The sequence below is a fragment of the Rhinoraja longicauda genome, chromosome 17, assembly GCF_053455715.1.
Source record: "Rhinoraja longicauda isolate Sanriku21f chromosome 17, sRhiLon1.1, whole genome shotgun sequence".
Classification (NCBI taxonomy): domain Eukaryota; kingdom Metazoa; phylum Chordata; class Chondrichthyes; order Rajiformes; family Arhynchobatidae; genus Rhinoraja; species Rhinoraja longicauda.
This window is the reverse complement of record NC_135969.1, coordinates 9,243,939-9,260,381: the sequence shown is the minus strand read 5'-3', so window position 1 is coordinate 9,260,381 and position 16,443 is coordinate 9,243,939. Positions and strand designations below refer to the sequence as shown.

At 45.3% G+C, this 16,443-nt stretch overlaps 1 protein-coding gene across 1 annotated transcript in view; it reads right to left on the bottom strand.

The window, feature by feature from the left end:
* stab1 (stabilin 1) overlaps positions 1-16,443 on the bottom strand; it is a 208,733-nt gene that overhangs the window by 20,608 nt on the left and 171,682 nt on the right. The window contains exons 52-57 of the mRNA XM_078414034.1: positions 16,058-16,144; positions 14,630-14,776; positions 13,186-13,242; positions 8,259-8,487; positions 2,525-2,674; positions 1,219-1,323 (exon numbers count right to left, since the gene is read on the bottom strand). Coding sequence (XP_078270160.1) covers positions 1,219-1,323; positions 2,525-2,674; positions 8,259-8,487; positions 13,186-13,242; positions 14,630-14,776; positions 16,058-16,144 — 775 coding nt within the window. The remainder of the gene's footprint in view (positions 1-1,218; positions 1,324-2,524; positions 2,675-8,258; positions 8,488-13,185; positions 13,243-14,629; positions 14,777-16,057; positions 16,145-16,443) is intronic.

Sequence of the window (16,443 nt, the reverse complement as noted above, 5' to 3'; positions counted from 1 at the left end):
CCACTTTGCGTGTGGCCCGACTCTGGCAATGGAGGAGACCCAGGACAGAAAGGTCAGTGTGGGACTGGGAAGGGGAGTTTAAATGGTTAGCAACCACGAGATCCAGTGGGCCTTGGTGGACCGAGCGCAAGTGTTCTGAAAAACAATCTTGTCAATGCACAAGAGGCCACATTGGGAGCACCAGATGCAGTTGATGAGGTTGGAGGAGGTGCACACGGATCTCTTTCACCTGGTAGGACTGCTGGGGTCCCTGGATGGAGGCGAGGGAGGAGATGTAGGGACAGTTAGTTGTTACATCTCCTGTGGTTGCAGGGGAAAGTACCTGGGGTTTGATGTGAAGGGATGAGTGAACCAAGGAGTTGTGAATGGAGTATTCTCTGTGGAAGGCGGATGGGGTGAACATAGGAAGATGTCACTGGTGGTGGGATCACGTTGGAGGTGACGCAAATTTTGTAGGATGATGTCTTGGATGCGGATGCCGGTGGAGTGAAAGGTGAGGACCAGGGGAACTCTATCCTTGTTCCATCTGAAGGTAGGAGGAGCAAGAGCAGAACTATGGGACCCAGAGGAGACATGGTGAGGCATCCATCTATGGGGAACGTGGGAAGCCATGTTTAATAAAGGACAAGGACATCTCAGATGTCCTAGAATGGAAAGCTTCATCTTGGGAGCAGATGCGACAGAGAGGGAGGAACTGAGAGTAGGGGGTAGCATTTTTGCACGAGACAGGGTGGGAGGAAGTACAGTCCAGAAGACCGTGGGAGTCGGTAGGTTTATAATATACCTCAGGCCACTGTGATGGGGACAGAAAGATCAGGAAAGGGGGGTGATGTGTCATAGATAGTCCAAGTGAATTTGATGGGCATGGTGGAAGTTAGTGGTGAAGTTAATGAAAGTTCTGCATGGATGCCGGATGCAGTCATTGATGTAGCAGAGAAAGAGCTGGGGGTGGTGGTGTCAGTGCACGTGAGTAACAAGGGCTGTTTGATGTAACCGACAAAAAGCCCGGCACAGCTGGGGCCTATGCGAGTGTCCATGGCTACGCCTTTAACTTGGACAACGTGAGAGGAGTTAATTATTACATTTTTCACCTTCATTTTGGTTGGTTATTAAATCAATTGTTTTAGAAATGGATATGTCCACTCTATATTACAATCATCTGGAAATTCTGGTCAAATTGATCATCTGCTGCGAACCAAATTATGTAAAATAACTTGCCAGTTTGTGATTCACAGTATTTTCCAGTCCAGCCTTCTTTACAGAAACAGGTTCCTTCACCATCAATTCCATCATCACAGATCCCATTTTCTGTGCAGTTGCATTCTGCATGGTTTCAAAAAGGACATTTTAACTGGTGATTACATAGAAACATGGAAAATAGGTGCAGGAGTAGGCCATTTGGCCCTTCGAGCCAGCACCGCCATTCAATATGATCATGGCTGATCATCCAAAATCAGTACCCCGTTCCTGCTTTCTCCCCATACCCCTTGATTCCATTAGCCCAAAGAGCTATACCTAACATTTTTCCTGCATCTAGCCTGTCCAATCCCTTAAGAATTTTAACTGGTGATTCAGGCTAAATGGATGAGGAACCAAAACCCGGGCATTGCAACATTAATAGATCAGACACAGTCATCTTCAAGATAGTAAGCAAATTCTTTCTGCTCGGCTTCTGGGCTGATAGCAACTCTTGCACTGAAGCAAAGCTGCCACCAGGAGGGGAAAGGGCTCCATAGATCAATGCATTGAATATGCATTGAGCAGCACAGATAGTCCCTGCTTTACATAAGGGTTATGACCCGTGGACCCTTGCGTAAGTCGGATGTTACTGTAAGTCGGAAATGGAAGTGTACTGAGCACGTGTAAATTTACTATTTGATATTGAGTCCACTTGGGAGCTCCGATGCCGAAACTAGGTGGGAGCTCCGACGTGGAGACCACAGGGGGGTGGGGGGGAGATCTGACATAAGACCGCGGGGAAGCTCCGACGTGGAAACCAAGAGGAAGCTCCGACGTGGAGACCAAGATGGAGCTCCGACGTGGAGACCACGGGGAAGCTCCGACGTGGAGACCAAGAGGGAGCTCCGACGTGGAGACCGAGGGAGCTCCGACGTGGAGACCACGGGGAAGCTCCGACGTGGAGACCAAGAGGGAGCTCCGACGTGGAGACCAAGAGGGAGCTCTGATGTGGAGACCAAGAGGGAGCTCCGACGTGGAGGCCAAGAGGGAGTTTCGACAGGGAGACCGTGTGGGAGCATCCACAAGAACAGCTGCATGGCTTGTAGAAACGGCCACACAGAGCAGCGCACTGCTACTGAGACACACAACTCGTAAGTCGGTGAGTGCCTGTAGAAGCAAAGTTTCTTAATTCTGTACATTTGAAATAGCAGGTTACAGAAAGAACCATCCAGCTTGTATAAATAATTTTTGGAATTATTTCCAATAGCAACTGGGAACAGTTATCAGATGTATAATAAAAGCTATCAATATCTTAGAGGACATTGAACTGGTTTGTAAAACGTACCTTTGCAGTCTGATCCATATCTTCCCATTCCACACAGTTCGCAGGCTGTTCCCCTGAACCCTCGAGAGCAATGGCAGGTCCCATTTCCCCGCTTTCCTTCGTTACACTTCCCATGGAAGCTACAAGGGTTCTCTATGCCCCCAGGACATTCTGAAATGATAAAGTCACACGAGTTATTCTTCTGTATTGAAGAAGCATTTATAGCGCTGGGCCATGTATTCATAACTGGGAGAGGTCCCTTTCAGGAAAAATAATGATTCTAATATTATAAATTCCCAGTAATGATTGGATGACAGGGCAAAATGCATCACATGTGGGGAGGTTCACCATAGACATGGACAACAAACCATCATTTAGCCTAACAGCAGTTACTAGCAATAGCAATAAAGGCAAAAGCAATTAGAATATGTGCATGATCTTGGTTCTAAGTAAAAAATACACCTAAACTGGTGGAAATTAGTTTTCATGGGTAGCATAAAAGTAGTCATATTATTCAGTAGCCAGGTTTTCATTACAGAATCACAAAATGGTCACAGCATTTCTGTTCCAGCTCAATATAAGAGCATAGAAACATTGAAAATAGGTGCAGGAGTAGGCCATTCCTGCCCTTCGAGCCAGCACCGCCATTCAATATGATCATGGCTGATCATCCAGAATCAGTACCCCTCTACTGCTTTCTCCCCATATCCCTTGACTCCATTAGCCATAAGAGCTATATCCAACTCTCTCTTGACAACATCCAGTGAATTGGCCTCCACTGCCTTGTGTGGCAGAGAATTCCACAGATTCACAGCTCTCTGGCTGGAGGTGGGGCAATCTGGCAAGCTCCTCTCCTCCAGCCCTGCAAGTTCATTTCTTTCAAATACCTATCTAACTCCCCTTCAAACACGACAGATGAATCTGCCTACACTCATCCCCCGACATTGAACATCCTGCACAAAAAGTCAAGTCGCAGTGGGTTTGCTTGCAAACTTCATCTCTCACCTTTACCAAACCATCTGCCTATCAAACCTCCTCCCCAGCTGTATCCACCTATCACTTGCCAGGTTTATTCCCATCCCTTCTCTCTTCTAGCTTTCCCTCTCCTCACCAACAATCAGTCGGACGAAGGGTCCCGACTCGAAATGTCACCTATCCACGTTCCCCTGTTGAAGGTGTAACTGCCACTGCCTTTCCACTTCCCTCTTAGTTACTTATTGCTTATTAATTTTGTAGGCTTCTTATTCGAGCCACATCCCATTTCAATGATATTCTGCTTTTCTATTCTTCCAACCAAATTAATGAATTTCCCATTTTTTGTCCTATTTAATCCATCTGTGCCTCCACAGTAGACTGCGCTTTCTTTCTCATTCTGCAGTGCAGTAATTATAATGTAAAAAGGTTAAATGTTAATGTTAAAAATTAGGTTTCAAAGGACTTCCTTCCCAATCCTTTCCCAAATGCTGCTGGAGGTACCTGCTCAACAGTCCCCGATCATTACTATTTCCTCCCTCAAAAGAACAAAATGGTAAATACTATTTAGAAACATAGACATAGAAACATAGAAAATAGGTGCAGGAGTAAGCCATTCGGCCCTTCGAGCCTGCACTGCCATTCAATATGATCATGGCTGATCATCCAACTCAGTATCCTGTACCTGCCTTCTCTCCATGCCCCCTGATCCCTTTAGCCATAAGGGCCACATCTAACTCCCTCTTAAATATAGCCAATGAACTGTATTTCAGTGGCAGAGAATTCCACAGATTCACCACTCTCTGTCATTTATCAGGTAACATGTTCGAAACAAGGAACTGCAGATGCTAGTTAAACATAAAAGGACACAAAGTGGTGGAGTATCTCAGCAAGTCAGGTAGCACCGAAGAAAGACACAAAAAGCTGGAGTAACGCAGCGGGTCAGACAGCATCTCTGGAGAAAAGGAATAGGCAACGTTTTGGGTTGAAAACTTTCTGCAGTCTGACGAAGGGTCTCGACTCGAAATGTTACCTATTTCTTTTCTCCAGAAATGCTGTCTGACCTGCTGAGTTACAGCATTTTGCGCCTATCTTTGATTTAAACCAGCATCTGCATTTCCTTCCTACACAGGCCAGGTAGCATCTCTGGAGAATATGGATAGGTGATATTTCGGTCTGTATAAGGGTCTTAACCCATACGTCAACTATCCATGTTCTCCGGAGATGCTGCCTGACCTGCTGAGTTACTCCAATACTATGTGTCATTTTATTTTCCAAAATCTCCTGGGAAAAAACTTTAACATCAACAGTGGGGCAGCAGCAGTGACACATTTGGTAGTGCTGCCTTTGGTCCTGACCTCAGGTGTTCCTTGTGTGGAGTTTGCACGTTCTCTCTGCGACCACATGGATTCCTCCTAGTGCTCCGATTTCCTCCCATGTCCCAAAGATTTGTGGGATTGAGGGTCAGGGGAGAAGGAGTCACTTTCCCCTCAGCCAACAATCAACCAGTCTGCATTTCCTTATTATCAAAGGTAGACACAAAATGCCGGAGTAACTCAGCGGGACAGGCAGCATCTCTGGAGAGAAGGAATGGGTGACGTTTCGGGTCGAGACTCTTCTTCAGACTGATGCCAGGGGAGTGAGCAGTACAGAGAAGAAATGTAGTTGGAGACAGTATGACTGGTGGGAGACAATAGACAATAGGTGCAGGAGTAGGCCATTCGGCCCTTCGAGCCAGCACCACCATTCAATGTGATCATGGCTGATCATTCTCAATCAGTACCCCGTTCCTGCCTTCTCCCCATACCCCCTGGGGAGGGGGAGGGGATGGAGAGAGAGGGAAAGTAAGGGCTACTTGAAGTTAGAGAAGTCAATGTTCATACCGCTGGGATGTAAACAACCCAAGCGAAATATGAGGTGCTGTTCCTCCAATTTGCGCTGGGCCGCACTCTTACAAAGGAGGAGGCCCAGGACAGAAAGGTCAGATTGGAAATGGGAGGGGGAGTTAAAGTACTGAGCCACCGGGAGATCAGGTAGGTTTAGGCGGACTGAGCGGAGGTGTTCAGCCTGTGCTTGGTATCGCTGATGTACAGGAGTTGACACCTGGAACAGCGGATACAGAAGATGAGGTTGGAGGAGGTGCACGTGAACCTCTGCCTCACCTGAAAAGACTGTCGGGGTCCATGGATGGAGTTGAGGGAGGAGGTAAAGGGACAGGTGATGCATCCCCTGTGGTTGTTGGGGAAAGTACCTGGGGAGGGGGTGGTTTGTGTGGGAAGGGACGAGTGGACCAGGGAGTTGCAGAGGGAATAGTCTCTGCAGAAAGCAGAAAGGGGTGGACATGGGAAGATGTGGCCAGTAGTGGGATCCCATTGGGGGTGGCAAAAATGTCAGAAGATTATAGGCTGCATGTAACGACTGATGAGGTGGAAGGCTAGGACAAAGAGGACTCTGTCCTTGTTACGAATGGCAGGAGAAGGAACAAGGGCGGAGCTGCGGGATATCGAGGAGACCCTAGTGAGAGCCTCATCTATAATGGAAGGGGGGAGCCCCCGTTCCCTAAAGAATGAGGACATCTCCGATGACCTGGTACGGAAAACCTCATCCAGGGTGCAGATGTGGCATAGACGGAGGAGTTAGGAGTAGGGGATAGAGTCTTTACAGGGAGCAGGGTGGGAATAAGTGTAGTCTAGGTAGCTGTGGGAGTCAGTGGGTTTGGAACAGATGTCAGTCGATAGTGAGATCTAGAAAAGGTTGGGTGATGTCGGAGATGGTCCAAGCGAATTTGAGTGCAAGATGGAAATTAGTCGTGAGGTTGATGAAGTCAGTGAGTTCTGCACGGGTACAGGAGGCAGCACCGATGCAGTCGTCAAAGTAGCGGAGGTGGAGCTCGGGGATAGGGCCAGTGTACGCCTGGACCAGCGATTGTTCGACGTACCCACTCCCTTGACATCAGTCTGAAGAAGGGTCTTGACCCGAAACGTCACCCATTCCTTCTCTCCAGAGATGCTGCCCGACCCGCTGAGTTACTCCAGCATTTTGTGTCGACCATCAGTAGAACCGGTGTGAACAGTTCGGTGTGGCCTCAATGGGCGGCAGGACCTGTTTCCATGCTGCACCTTTCAATCAATCCAATCAATCAAAACAGAACAGCCAGCACAACCTGACAAAGTCAATCCATGGCATCAAAGATTGGAGTTCACGTTATCATTGAGCACTCTCCCAGAACAAGCTCGTTTGCACCAACCTGACACAATTCATTCCATTATATGGAGGTTGACTTGGATCATAGAGCCATATAATGCAAAGGAGAGAACATCGGGCCCAACCCTGTCCCAGCGCAGTGAAAGAACAACTAAATGGCACAATACCCTCTCTTCATCGCCAATAAACCTCCAAATGTTTCCTTAATTTGTGTTACAATTACTTTTGAAAAGTACTTATGAATCTGCTTTTGCCATTCTCTCATGCATTGCTTTCCGAATCATGACACCTCACAGACTAAGAATATATTGCCATTGGTTCTTTTACTGATTACACTGGCGGAATAAACGCATCAGTTTTGAGGCCTTTAATTAAGTTTTCCCTTCACCCACAAGGAAAGGGCAGCACGGCTGGTAGTGTCATCTAGTCATAGAGTGATAGTGATAGAGTGATTCAGCGTGCAAACAGGCCCTTCAGCCCAACCTGCCCACACTGGCCAACATGTCCCAGCTGCACAAGTCCCCGCCTGCCTGTGTTTGCTCCATATCCCTCCAAACCTGTCCTATCCATGTACCTGTCTAACTGTTTCTTAAATGTTGTGATAGTCACAGCCTCAACTACCTCCTCTGGCAGCTTGTTCCATACACCCACCATCCTTTGTGTGAAAAAGTTACCCCTCAGATTCCTATTAAATCTTTCCCCCTTCACCTTAAACCTATGTCCTCTGGTCCTTGATTCACCTACTCTGGACAAGATTTTATACATCTCTATAAGATCACCCCTCAGCCTGCTGTGCTCCAAGGAACAGTCCCAGCCTACTCAACCTCTCCCTGTAGCTCAGACCCCCTAGTCCTGGCAACATCCTTGTCAATCCTGGGCGGCATGGTAGCGCAGCGGTAGAGTTGCTGCTTTACAGCGAATGCAGCGCCGGAGACTCAGGTTCGATCCTGACTACGGGTGCTGCACTGTAAGGAGTTTGTACGTTCTCCCCGTGACCTGCGTGGGTTTTCTCCGAGATCTTCGGTTTCCTCCCACACTCCAAAGACGTACAGGTATGTAGGTTAATTGGCTGGGTAAATGTAAAAATTGTCCCTAAATTGTGTAGGATAGTGTTAATGTACGGGGATCGCTGGGCGGCACGGACTTGGAGGGCCGAAAAGGCCTGTTTCCGGCTGTATTATATATGATATGATATGATAATCCTCTCTGTACCCTTTCCAGCTTGCTGCCACCTCACAGCGCCAGAGACCCGGGTTTGATCCAGACTTCGGGTGCTGCCTGTGTGGAGTTTGCACATTCTCCCTGTGACGGCGTGAGATCCCTCCAGGTGCCCTGGTTTCCTCCCACATCTCAATGACTAAGGAACAATTCCAGCCTTTCAACTCTTAACATAAAAGAGAAAACACGTCCACCGCTTCATTTTTAGGCTCCTTTCTTTGATCTTTTGCTGGCAGAGAACAATTTATTAAAAGTCACAGAGAAACATAATTAATTGTGACAAACTCCCCCCCCCCCCCCCCCCCCCTCCAACCAACAGAAGCAAAATCTCCGTAAAAATGAATGCCCTCTCTGTGATTACCTTGGCATTGAGGGCCGTAATGATTCTTACAACACCGGGGAATCCATAAAGGATTAACACATTGCCTGCTACATCCATGCATGTGGACATGATGACCAGAAGGGCGCCTTGGATTCATTCCAAAGAAAATTGGTGCGATTCTTTGCCTCTGTCGAAGGCTGAGATGATGAGTCACAATCTGGGCCATGGTGAATTTAGTGTAGTAGCAAAGTTGGTATTCTGCACCATCCTTCAAAAACAAGACACAGAAAGAGGGGTCAGAGACTTAATTTTTCAATATTATAGACCATAGCATATTGTATTTCATACATTACACCGATTGCAGATTACCCATTATTGTCATCTATGGAAATTATTTATACCTACCAAGAGTTCATCAGGCAGAACCAAAGCATTTCTCAGTAAAATAAGATCGCGAGGAGAAGGAACAGGTGTGGAGGGGTTTAGCCTGTAGAAAGAAGGAACTGCAGATGCTGGTTTACAATAACAAGACACAAACTCCTGGAGTAATTCAGCGAGTCAGGCAGCATCCCTGAAGAACATGGGTAAGTGATGTTTTGGGTTGGGACCCTTCTCCAGTCTGGTATGTCCAGCTCCATGATATTAAGATCATGGTTTACCCTCTGTTCCATTTTCATTCCCTTGTCCCTTATCCCATGACTCCTTTAATATTCACAAATATATAATTTTCCGTTTTTAATGCAATGACTGAGCACACAGACTGCCGAGGTAGAGAATTCCAAACATTCATCACCCTCTGACTAAAGGCATTTCTCTTCATTTCAGTCCATATTGCCAACCCTTTACTTTGAGACTCTTATCTCCAGTTCTGAACTCCTCAGCCTGGGAAACACTTCCCCTTATTTACCCCAACGAGCCTGCAAGAATTTTCTACCTTTCAATGTGATCCTAGATCGTAGCATATCAGTCTGAAGAAGGGTCTCGACCCGAAACGTCACCCATTCCTTCTCTCCTGAGATGCTGCCTGACCTGCTGAGTTACTCCAGCATTTTGTGAATAAATACCTTTGATTTGTACCAGCATCTGCAGTTATTTTCTTACACATAGCATGGAAACAGGCCCCCCAGCTCACCAAGTCCATGCCGACCACCAACCCATACATTTATATTACATTTTATTCTCCCCACATTCCCAATAACCCTTCCCAGATTCTACATATTAGGTGCAATTTACAGAGGCCAATGAACTACAAATCTACCTTTGGGATGTCGGGGGAACCCAGAGGAAATCCACACTGTCACAGGGAGAACGAGAAACGCTGTACAGGGCAGAACTCAAGGTCAGGATGACCCCAGGTCTCTGGCGCTGTGAGGTAGTGGCTCTACTTCTGCACCAACCTGTTGCTATTGGAGTCACTTCTTTATCTTTTTCAATTCCAAAGAATAAAAACTTGGCCTACTCAACCTCTTCTGATACAACACACCAACCATCCCAGGTGAAGCTTTGTTGCACTTTGTCTAAGTTCTGCTTCAACGCGATTTGGAGAAAAAGTGACGGATGAATTAGAGAACATATTTTGTATTTAAAGAAGATAGACACAAAATGCTGGAGTAACTCATTGGGTCAGGCAGCATCTCTGGAGAGAAGGAATTGGTGATGGTTCGCTTCGAGACCCTTCTTCAGACTCTTCTCGACCCAAAACATCACCTATTCCTGTTATCCAGAGATGCCGCCTGACCCGCTGAGTTACTCCAGCATTGTGTGTCTATCTTTGGTGTAAACCAGCAGCTGCAGTTCCTTCTTACATTTTATTTAGGGACAGATTAGTCCTAATGTATATTTCCGCGGAGAACTGGAAAGCTGCAGGTGTACAAAACTACCTGCACAACCTTTTTTAGATCAGGAGTCCAAAATTGTACACATTAGTGCATTCTTATGAATGCACAGTATAATTATGTTAGATTTATAGAGTCCTATAGCATGGAAACAGGCCCTTCGACCCAACTTGCCCACGTCGACCAAGATGCCCCACCTACACTAAGCCTAGCTCCTTGCATTTGGGCCATAGCCCTCCAAAACTTTCTTATCTGTGTACCTCTCCAAATGTTGCTCAAATCCTCTTACAATAAACACCACCATCCCTTCTCCCTTTCTAACTGCTTGCTGAATCTGGCTGAGTTTCACTGGCGGCACCGAGCAGGAATAAGTCGTGGCTGCATCTTGATTGGGGGTTATACTTTCAGCCTAGAGAGTGTACTTACCCAACGAGCCTCTTTAGGCAGCCCTCCATTAGGTTACCTTAAACATTCACTTCGACCACACAATCAACCTGCAGTCAACTGCAAAATATATTTCCAGCACCTAAGCCCAGTCCCCAGTGATCACTCCCACCATAATCCTTGGTTCACTCATCCCTTCCCATCCAACCTGCACCCTTGCCAGGCACTTTCCCTTGCAGCGGCAGCAGCAGATGCAACACCCATCCCTCTACACCTCTCGCATCTCCATCAAACGGCAGGAGTGGCACCTTATACTCCGCTTGGAGAGCTTGGAGAGCTTACAACTCAAGGGATGCTGCCTGACCTGCTGAGTTACTCCAGCATTTTGTGAATAAATACCTTCGATTTGTACCAGCATCTGCAGTTATTTTCTTATATTTCTTATATTTCTTTTACAACCCAAGGGTATGAACATTAATTTTTCCAATTTTAAGTAATACCCCACTACCTTCTCCCTCTTTCTCGTGCCTGCTCTCTCACCCCCCCCCCCACTCCACCCTATTGTGCACCCATTTCTTCCTCTACCCCTCCATGTGCTCCACCCTCTCCACCAACCTGTCCCCTTCCACATCTCCTTGGCTTAATATTTCGCTCATCTTCTCCTGTGACACTCTTTTGTCTCCTACTCACCTCTCGCCTTTTGTCACTTACGCCACCCATGTGCCATTCATATCCCCCTCCCCAGTATTCACCCATCACTAGCCAGGCTTTGCCCTGCTCCCACCTTTTTTTCCCCCAGGGATCAGTGGCAGAAATAGACAGAGGTTTGCTGGCAGTGTTTTTGGGGTGACGGTGGAGAAGGGATGAATTGTCAAAATGATGCTTGTTGGAGGGGTGTGGCGGCTGGCCAGGATTTGTGGTGTGGGTGGAGAATAGAAATATAGAAACATAGAAAATAGATGCAGGAGTAGGCCATTCGGCCCTTCGAGCCAGTACCGTTAAACATCCGGAATCATCCAGAATCAGTACCCTATTCCTGCTTTCTCCCCATATCCCTTGATTCCTTTAGCCCTAAGAGCTCTATCTAACTCTCTCTTGAATACATCCAGTGAATTGGCCTCCTGTGGCAGAGAATTCCACAGATTCACAACTCTCTGGCTGAAAAATGATTTCCTAATCCCAGTCCTAAATGGCCTCCCCCTTATTCTTACACTGTGACCCCTGGTTCTGGACTCCCCCAACATGGGGAACATTTTTCCTGCATCTGGCCTGCCCAATCCCTTAAGAATTTTATATGTTTCTATAAGATCCGATAAGAATGGGTGACAACTAAGTGTGTGGTGAATGTACAGGCCCACAGAGAGTCAGCCGAGTACATCAGCCAAAGGTGAATTAGCTGAGGCTGCACTGGACTCAAACAGAAGGACACAAAGTGCTGGAGTAACTCAGCAGGTCAAGCAGCATTTCGGGAGAACATGGATAAGTGACATTTCGTGTTGAAACCCTACTTCAGACTGATCAAACAGGTTTCCTTTAACTCTGAAGTAGGTCTCTCAGGGGTTGCAAGGACTTGCTTCTACACGTACATAGGTCAAGATCCTAGAGATGGCATTGTGCATGCACCGCTTACTACTGGACATGCTCTGTGGTACCAGGTGTTTGGCCAGATGGAAAATCCCGGTTTTCCTTCACATCTTGCTCTTTGTCAATGATAATAAATCACAGTGAACAAACCCCAGGTGCCAATTAATCCAAGGCATGGGTCATCTGGGTGCATATTTCCTCCACATTAATAAATAAAACCCTCCAAAACAAAATGTGTACAATCGTAAGGAGGAATAGATTGGGTGAATGCATAGTCCTTTACCTGGAGTAAGGGAAATCAAGAACCAATGGACATAGGTTCAAGGTGAGAGGGGCAAGGTTTAATAGGAACTTTAGGGCAAACACTTTGGTATATGGAATGAACTGCCAGAGGAGGTAGTTGAGGCATGTACTATAGCACCATAAAAAAACACTTGGACAGGTGTATGGATAGGAAAAGTTTAGAGGGATATGGGTCAAACGCAGACAAATAGGACAAGTGCAGATGGAGCATTTTGTTTGGCAAGTTTGAGTTGGGCCAAAGGGCCTGCTTCCATGTTGTACGTCTCTATGCCAATCCTTATGATTTAATAACCTCACTATTACAAGAGTGTGCAATATTTCCCTTATGCTACTAATTTTTGCCTTTTTTTAAATGATTGTTATTGCTAAAAGGAATAAAGAGAAGCAGAAAAGGGGAAAGGAAAAATAAAGGGAGAAATGGAAGAAAGAAGAAAGTGTACTTACACATTGTCATTTCACACAAGGATGTAGACAACTGGACCAGCAGTAGGATTTAGTTTCCTTTGAACTGGCTCTGCTTTCCAAAAGATCATGAATGATCTTCTTGCTCAACTTTACTTTCCCGTCTTATCCCTTTAACCTTCGATTCTCTCAAGATATCCCAAAGTACGTTATTGTCAAAGGAAAAATTGGCATGCGCGAATTTTAATAATGGGTTAAAGCAAACATGGTTAGTGACCGGGGAAAACTGGGGAACAATCTGAGACCATCATGGCCATCAGTAAATATAATCTATTGAAAAATATCTCCTGTAGTTACTGCACTGGATTCCTTTCAATTACTTCTTTGCAGTGAGCATTTTATAAAATTGCATCGGTTCAGTAATTTAATGCAAATGTTTCCCATAAAGCAAGTCTTACCTGAGGTTTTGATCCAGGCGGACAGAAAGGAGGCTTCGAACAGCTACCACATTTACCCTAAACATGAACAGTCCATAGTCAGTCAGAAGCATATTCTGTTTCACAGAAAAATTATTGAAAGCAGATTTTTTTTTCTGTTCCGTTTACAGACACAGCATGGAAACAGGATCTTCGGCCCACGCCAGGTCCACACCGACCATCGATCACCCATTGTCACTGGTTTTAGGTTATCCCGCTTTCTCATCCACTCCCTGCACACCAGGGGCAGTTTACAGAGGCCAATTAAGCTACAAAACCCTTATGTCTTTGGGATGTGGGAAGAAACCAAGCATGCAATCTCCACACAGGCAGCACGCAAGGTCTGGAACGTGCCCAGGTCTCTGGTGGTATGAGGCAGCAGCTCTACGAGCTGTTCCACTGTGCTGCCATGTGTTTGAGTCAATGGGGTGACTTATTGGGTAGGAGAGACTCCATGACTGCATGTTAGCTGCCTGATGTTCTGTTCATTTAACGTAATAAATGGGAAATCTGGTGAGCTTCTTTACATCATCACATCTACCACATTCCTCTTTATAATCACAGAGCAGATCACAGATCACTGATCCACCGTCATATCTAGAATACCACAAAGTCATTCTTAGACCCACTTTCCAAAGAAGTTGAATAAGATTTTTTACTTGTTAGAAATGTTTTGAAATATAAAGACAAATAATTGTGAACCATGCTGGAATTATAAAGATGATAAAATGATCAATTCAAAATTGGTTTCGATCTCAAATACAAATAATATTGTGATTTATCGCTCATAAGTTATAGGAGCAGAATTACGCTATTCGGCCCATCAAGTCAATTCCACCATTCAATCATGGCTGATCTATCTATCTTTCCCTCTCAACCTCTTTCTCCCCATAACCCGACATCCGAATTAATCATCGTTCTACAAAAGCTTACATAGAATCAAAAGAAAAAAAGTGAAATGTGTCATGAAAGCAATTTGAAAATAACTATCACACTGAGCAGGAAAAAAGGGCAATTAATTAACATGTAACTGAAACTCACGCACTCAGTACTGATTGTTCTATAATCAGTACTGGGAAATAGACAAAACCTTTAAACATCGATACAGCAATGCTCACAGTGTAAATTTGTTGGTTTCATGCCATCGACAAATAATTCATTTCGAACAAGTCTGGCTCAGGAATTAATGTTAAAAACAATAGCCCATGATCATTTCCCTTCTTTATTCCCACTTTAAACAATGAAGAGTTTACTCGAATACGAAAAGAACAAATTCACATTGCATACTATGAGAGCGAGCTACGAATCCAATCCAATAGCTCGAGGAAAATTTAGATGATATTAGAATGCCATTGCATCCTTGAGTCACCAACCCAGTTACCCATCACCCATGAAGCAACAGGAGGTAAAATGTTACTGTACTTACGATGGCAGGGTGCATTGTAAGTGCATCACACTGAGCTCCTACATGCGGAGGCTCCAAGAGGTTGTTGATGCCATAGGCAATTCCCCCATCGAATTCCAGATGCCTTTGAACAATCTGTGCACTTCCATCATTCACGATCAAATCCCCCTACGTCAAAGATAGTACAGTATGAACCACACCTTATGCAATGGACGATGACACCATCATTCAGAGCATGAGCCAGTGCTCCTGCTTACCAATTTATATTGAACTATCTCTTAATATCTCTCTGTCACCAACATTTCCCATATTCCATACTTTCTTAAACCCTTTCCAGAATTGACAGCACGGTGGCGCAGCAATAGAGTTACTGCCTTACAGCGCCGGTTCGATCCCGACTACGGGTGCTGACTGTACGGGGTTTGTACATTCTCCCCCATGACCTCATAGATTTTCTCCGAGAACTCGGTTTTCCTCCCACACTCCAAAGACGTAAAGATTTGGCTTGGTATAAAACGTGAAGACCTTTCTGTCCTGGGCCTTGTCCACCGTCAGAGCGAGGCCACACGCAAATTGGAGGAACAACAGTACGAATATTGACCTCTCCAATTTCAAGTAACTCCTGCATTCTCCCTCGCCTCTCGATTGGGGTATAAGTAATGAAATATTCTCATCAAAATACAGAGAAATTCAATCAAAAATGGATGAAAAATTATCATTAATATTCAGAAGAAAGAAATTCCAGCACTAAATACTATAAACATTAACAATGTAACTCCAAATGTGACCATGCACTACATGGTTCCAATCGAAACGTATAAGATTATTAAGGGGTTGGACACGTTAGAGGCAGGAAACATGTTCCCAATGTTGGGGGAGTCCAGAACAAGGGGCCACAGTTTAAGAATAAGGGGTAGGCCATTTAGAACTGAGATGAGGAAAAACTTTTTCAGTCCGAGAGTTGTGAATCTGTGGAATTCTCTGCCTCAGAAGGCAGTGGAGGGCAATCCTCTGAATGCATTCAAGAGAGAGCTGGATAGAGCTCTTAAGGATAGCGGAGTCAGGGGGTATGGGGAGAAGGCAGGAACGGGGTACTGATTGAGAATGATCAGCCATGATCACATTGAATGGCGGTGCTGGCTCGAAGGGTCGAATGGCCTCCTCCTGCACCTATTGTCTATTGTCTAAACCTTTGGTTAGCAAGTTTCCTCATTAATTATTCCCTTGTGATATTCGCTGCCCTTTGTTCACTGAATTAAACCGTCACGCAGCAGAGGGAACCTCCTTGATTGTGACTGACCTTCAGAAAGAAGCACAATGCTGGAACATTTTATGTTTATACGGACTTTGTCAAGGATTGGTCTAGGTTGCAATTTGGAAAACTATTTAACATTCACAGCACTCACTCCTTAAAGCTAGATAACACATTATCTGTTGCACAAAACTTACAATCATAGTACGGTTGCAACTGACTAAAACCACTGATCCCTGCATTGTCCTCTTGGCATTATTGAGCGGAAGATCAGCTGCTAACGTCTGCAGGGGAATAAAAATGCACAATCATTTCAAAGAAACTGTATTCAAAGTGCTTATGCAATGTAGTGGCTTATTTTGGACAATAGAGGGGGGATTGAGAGTGTTTAAAATTCAGTGAAGACCGCTTTCCGCATGTAATTTTTAACAAACACTGATTATTCCTACGTTCCGTCAAAAGGCAAACATGATATGTGGGCTTTCTCTACACAATATCTGCACTTGGCTACATCATTTCTTCGGGAGATTCTAATTAATAGATAGAAAGGGGAGATAAAATAAATTTTGTTCCTTATGAAACA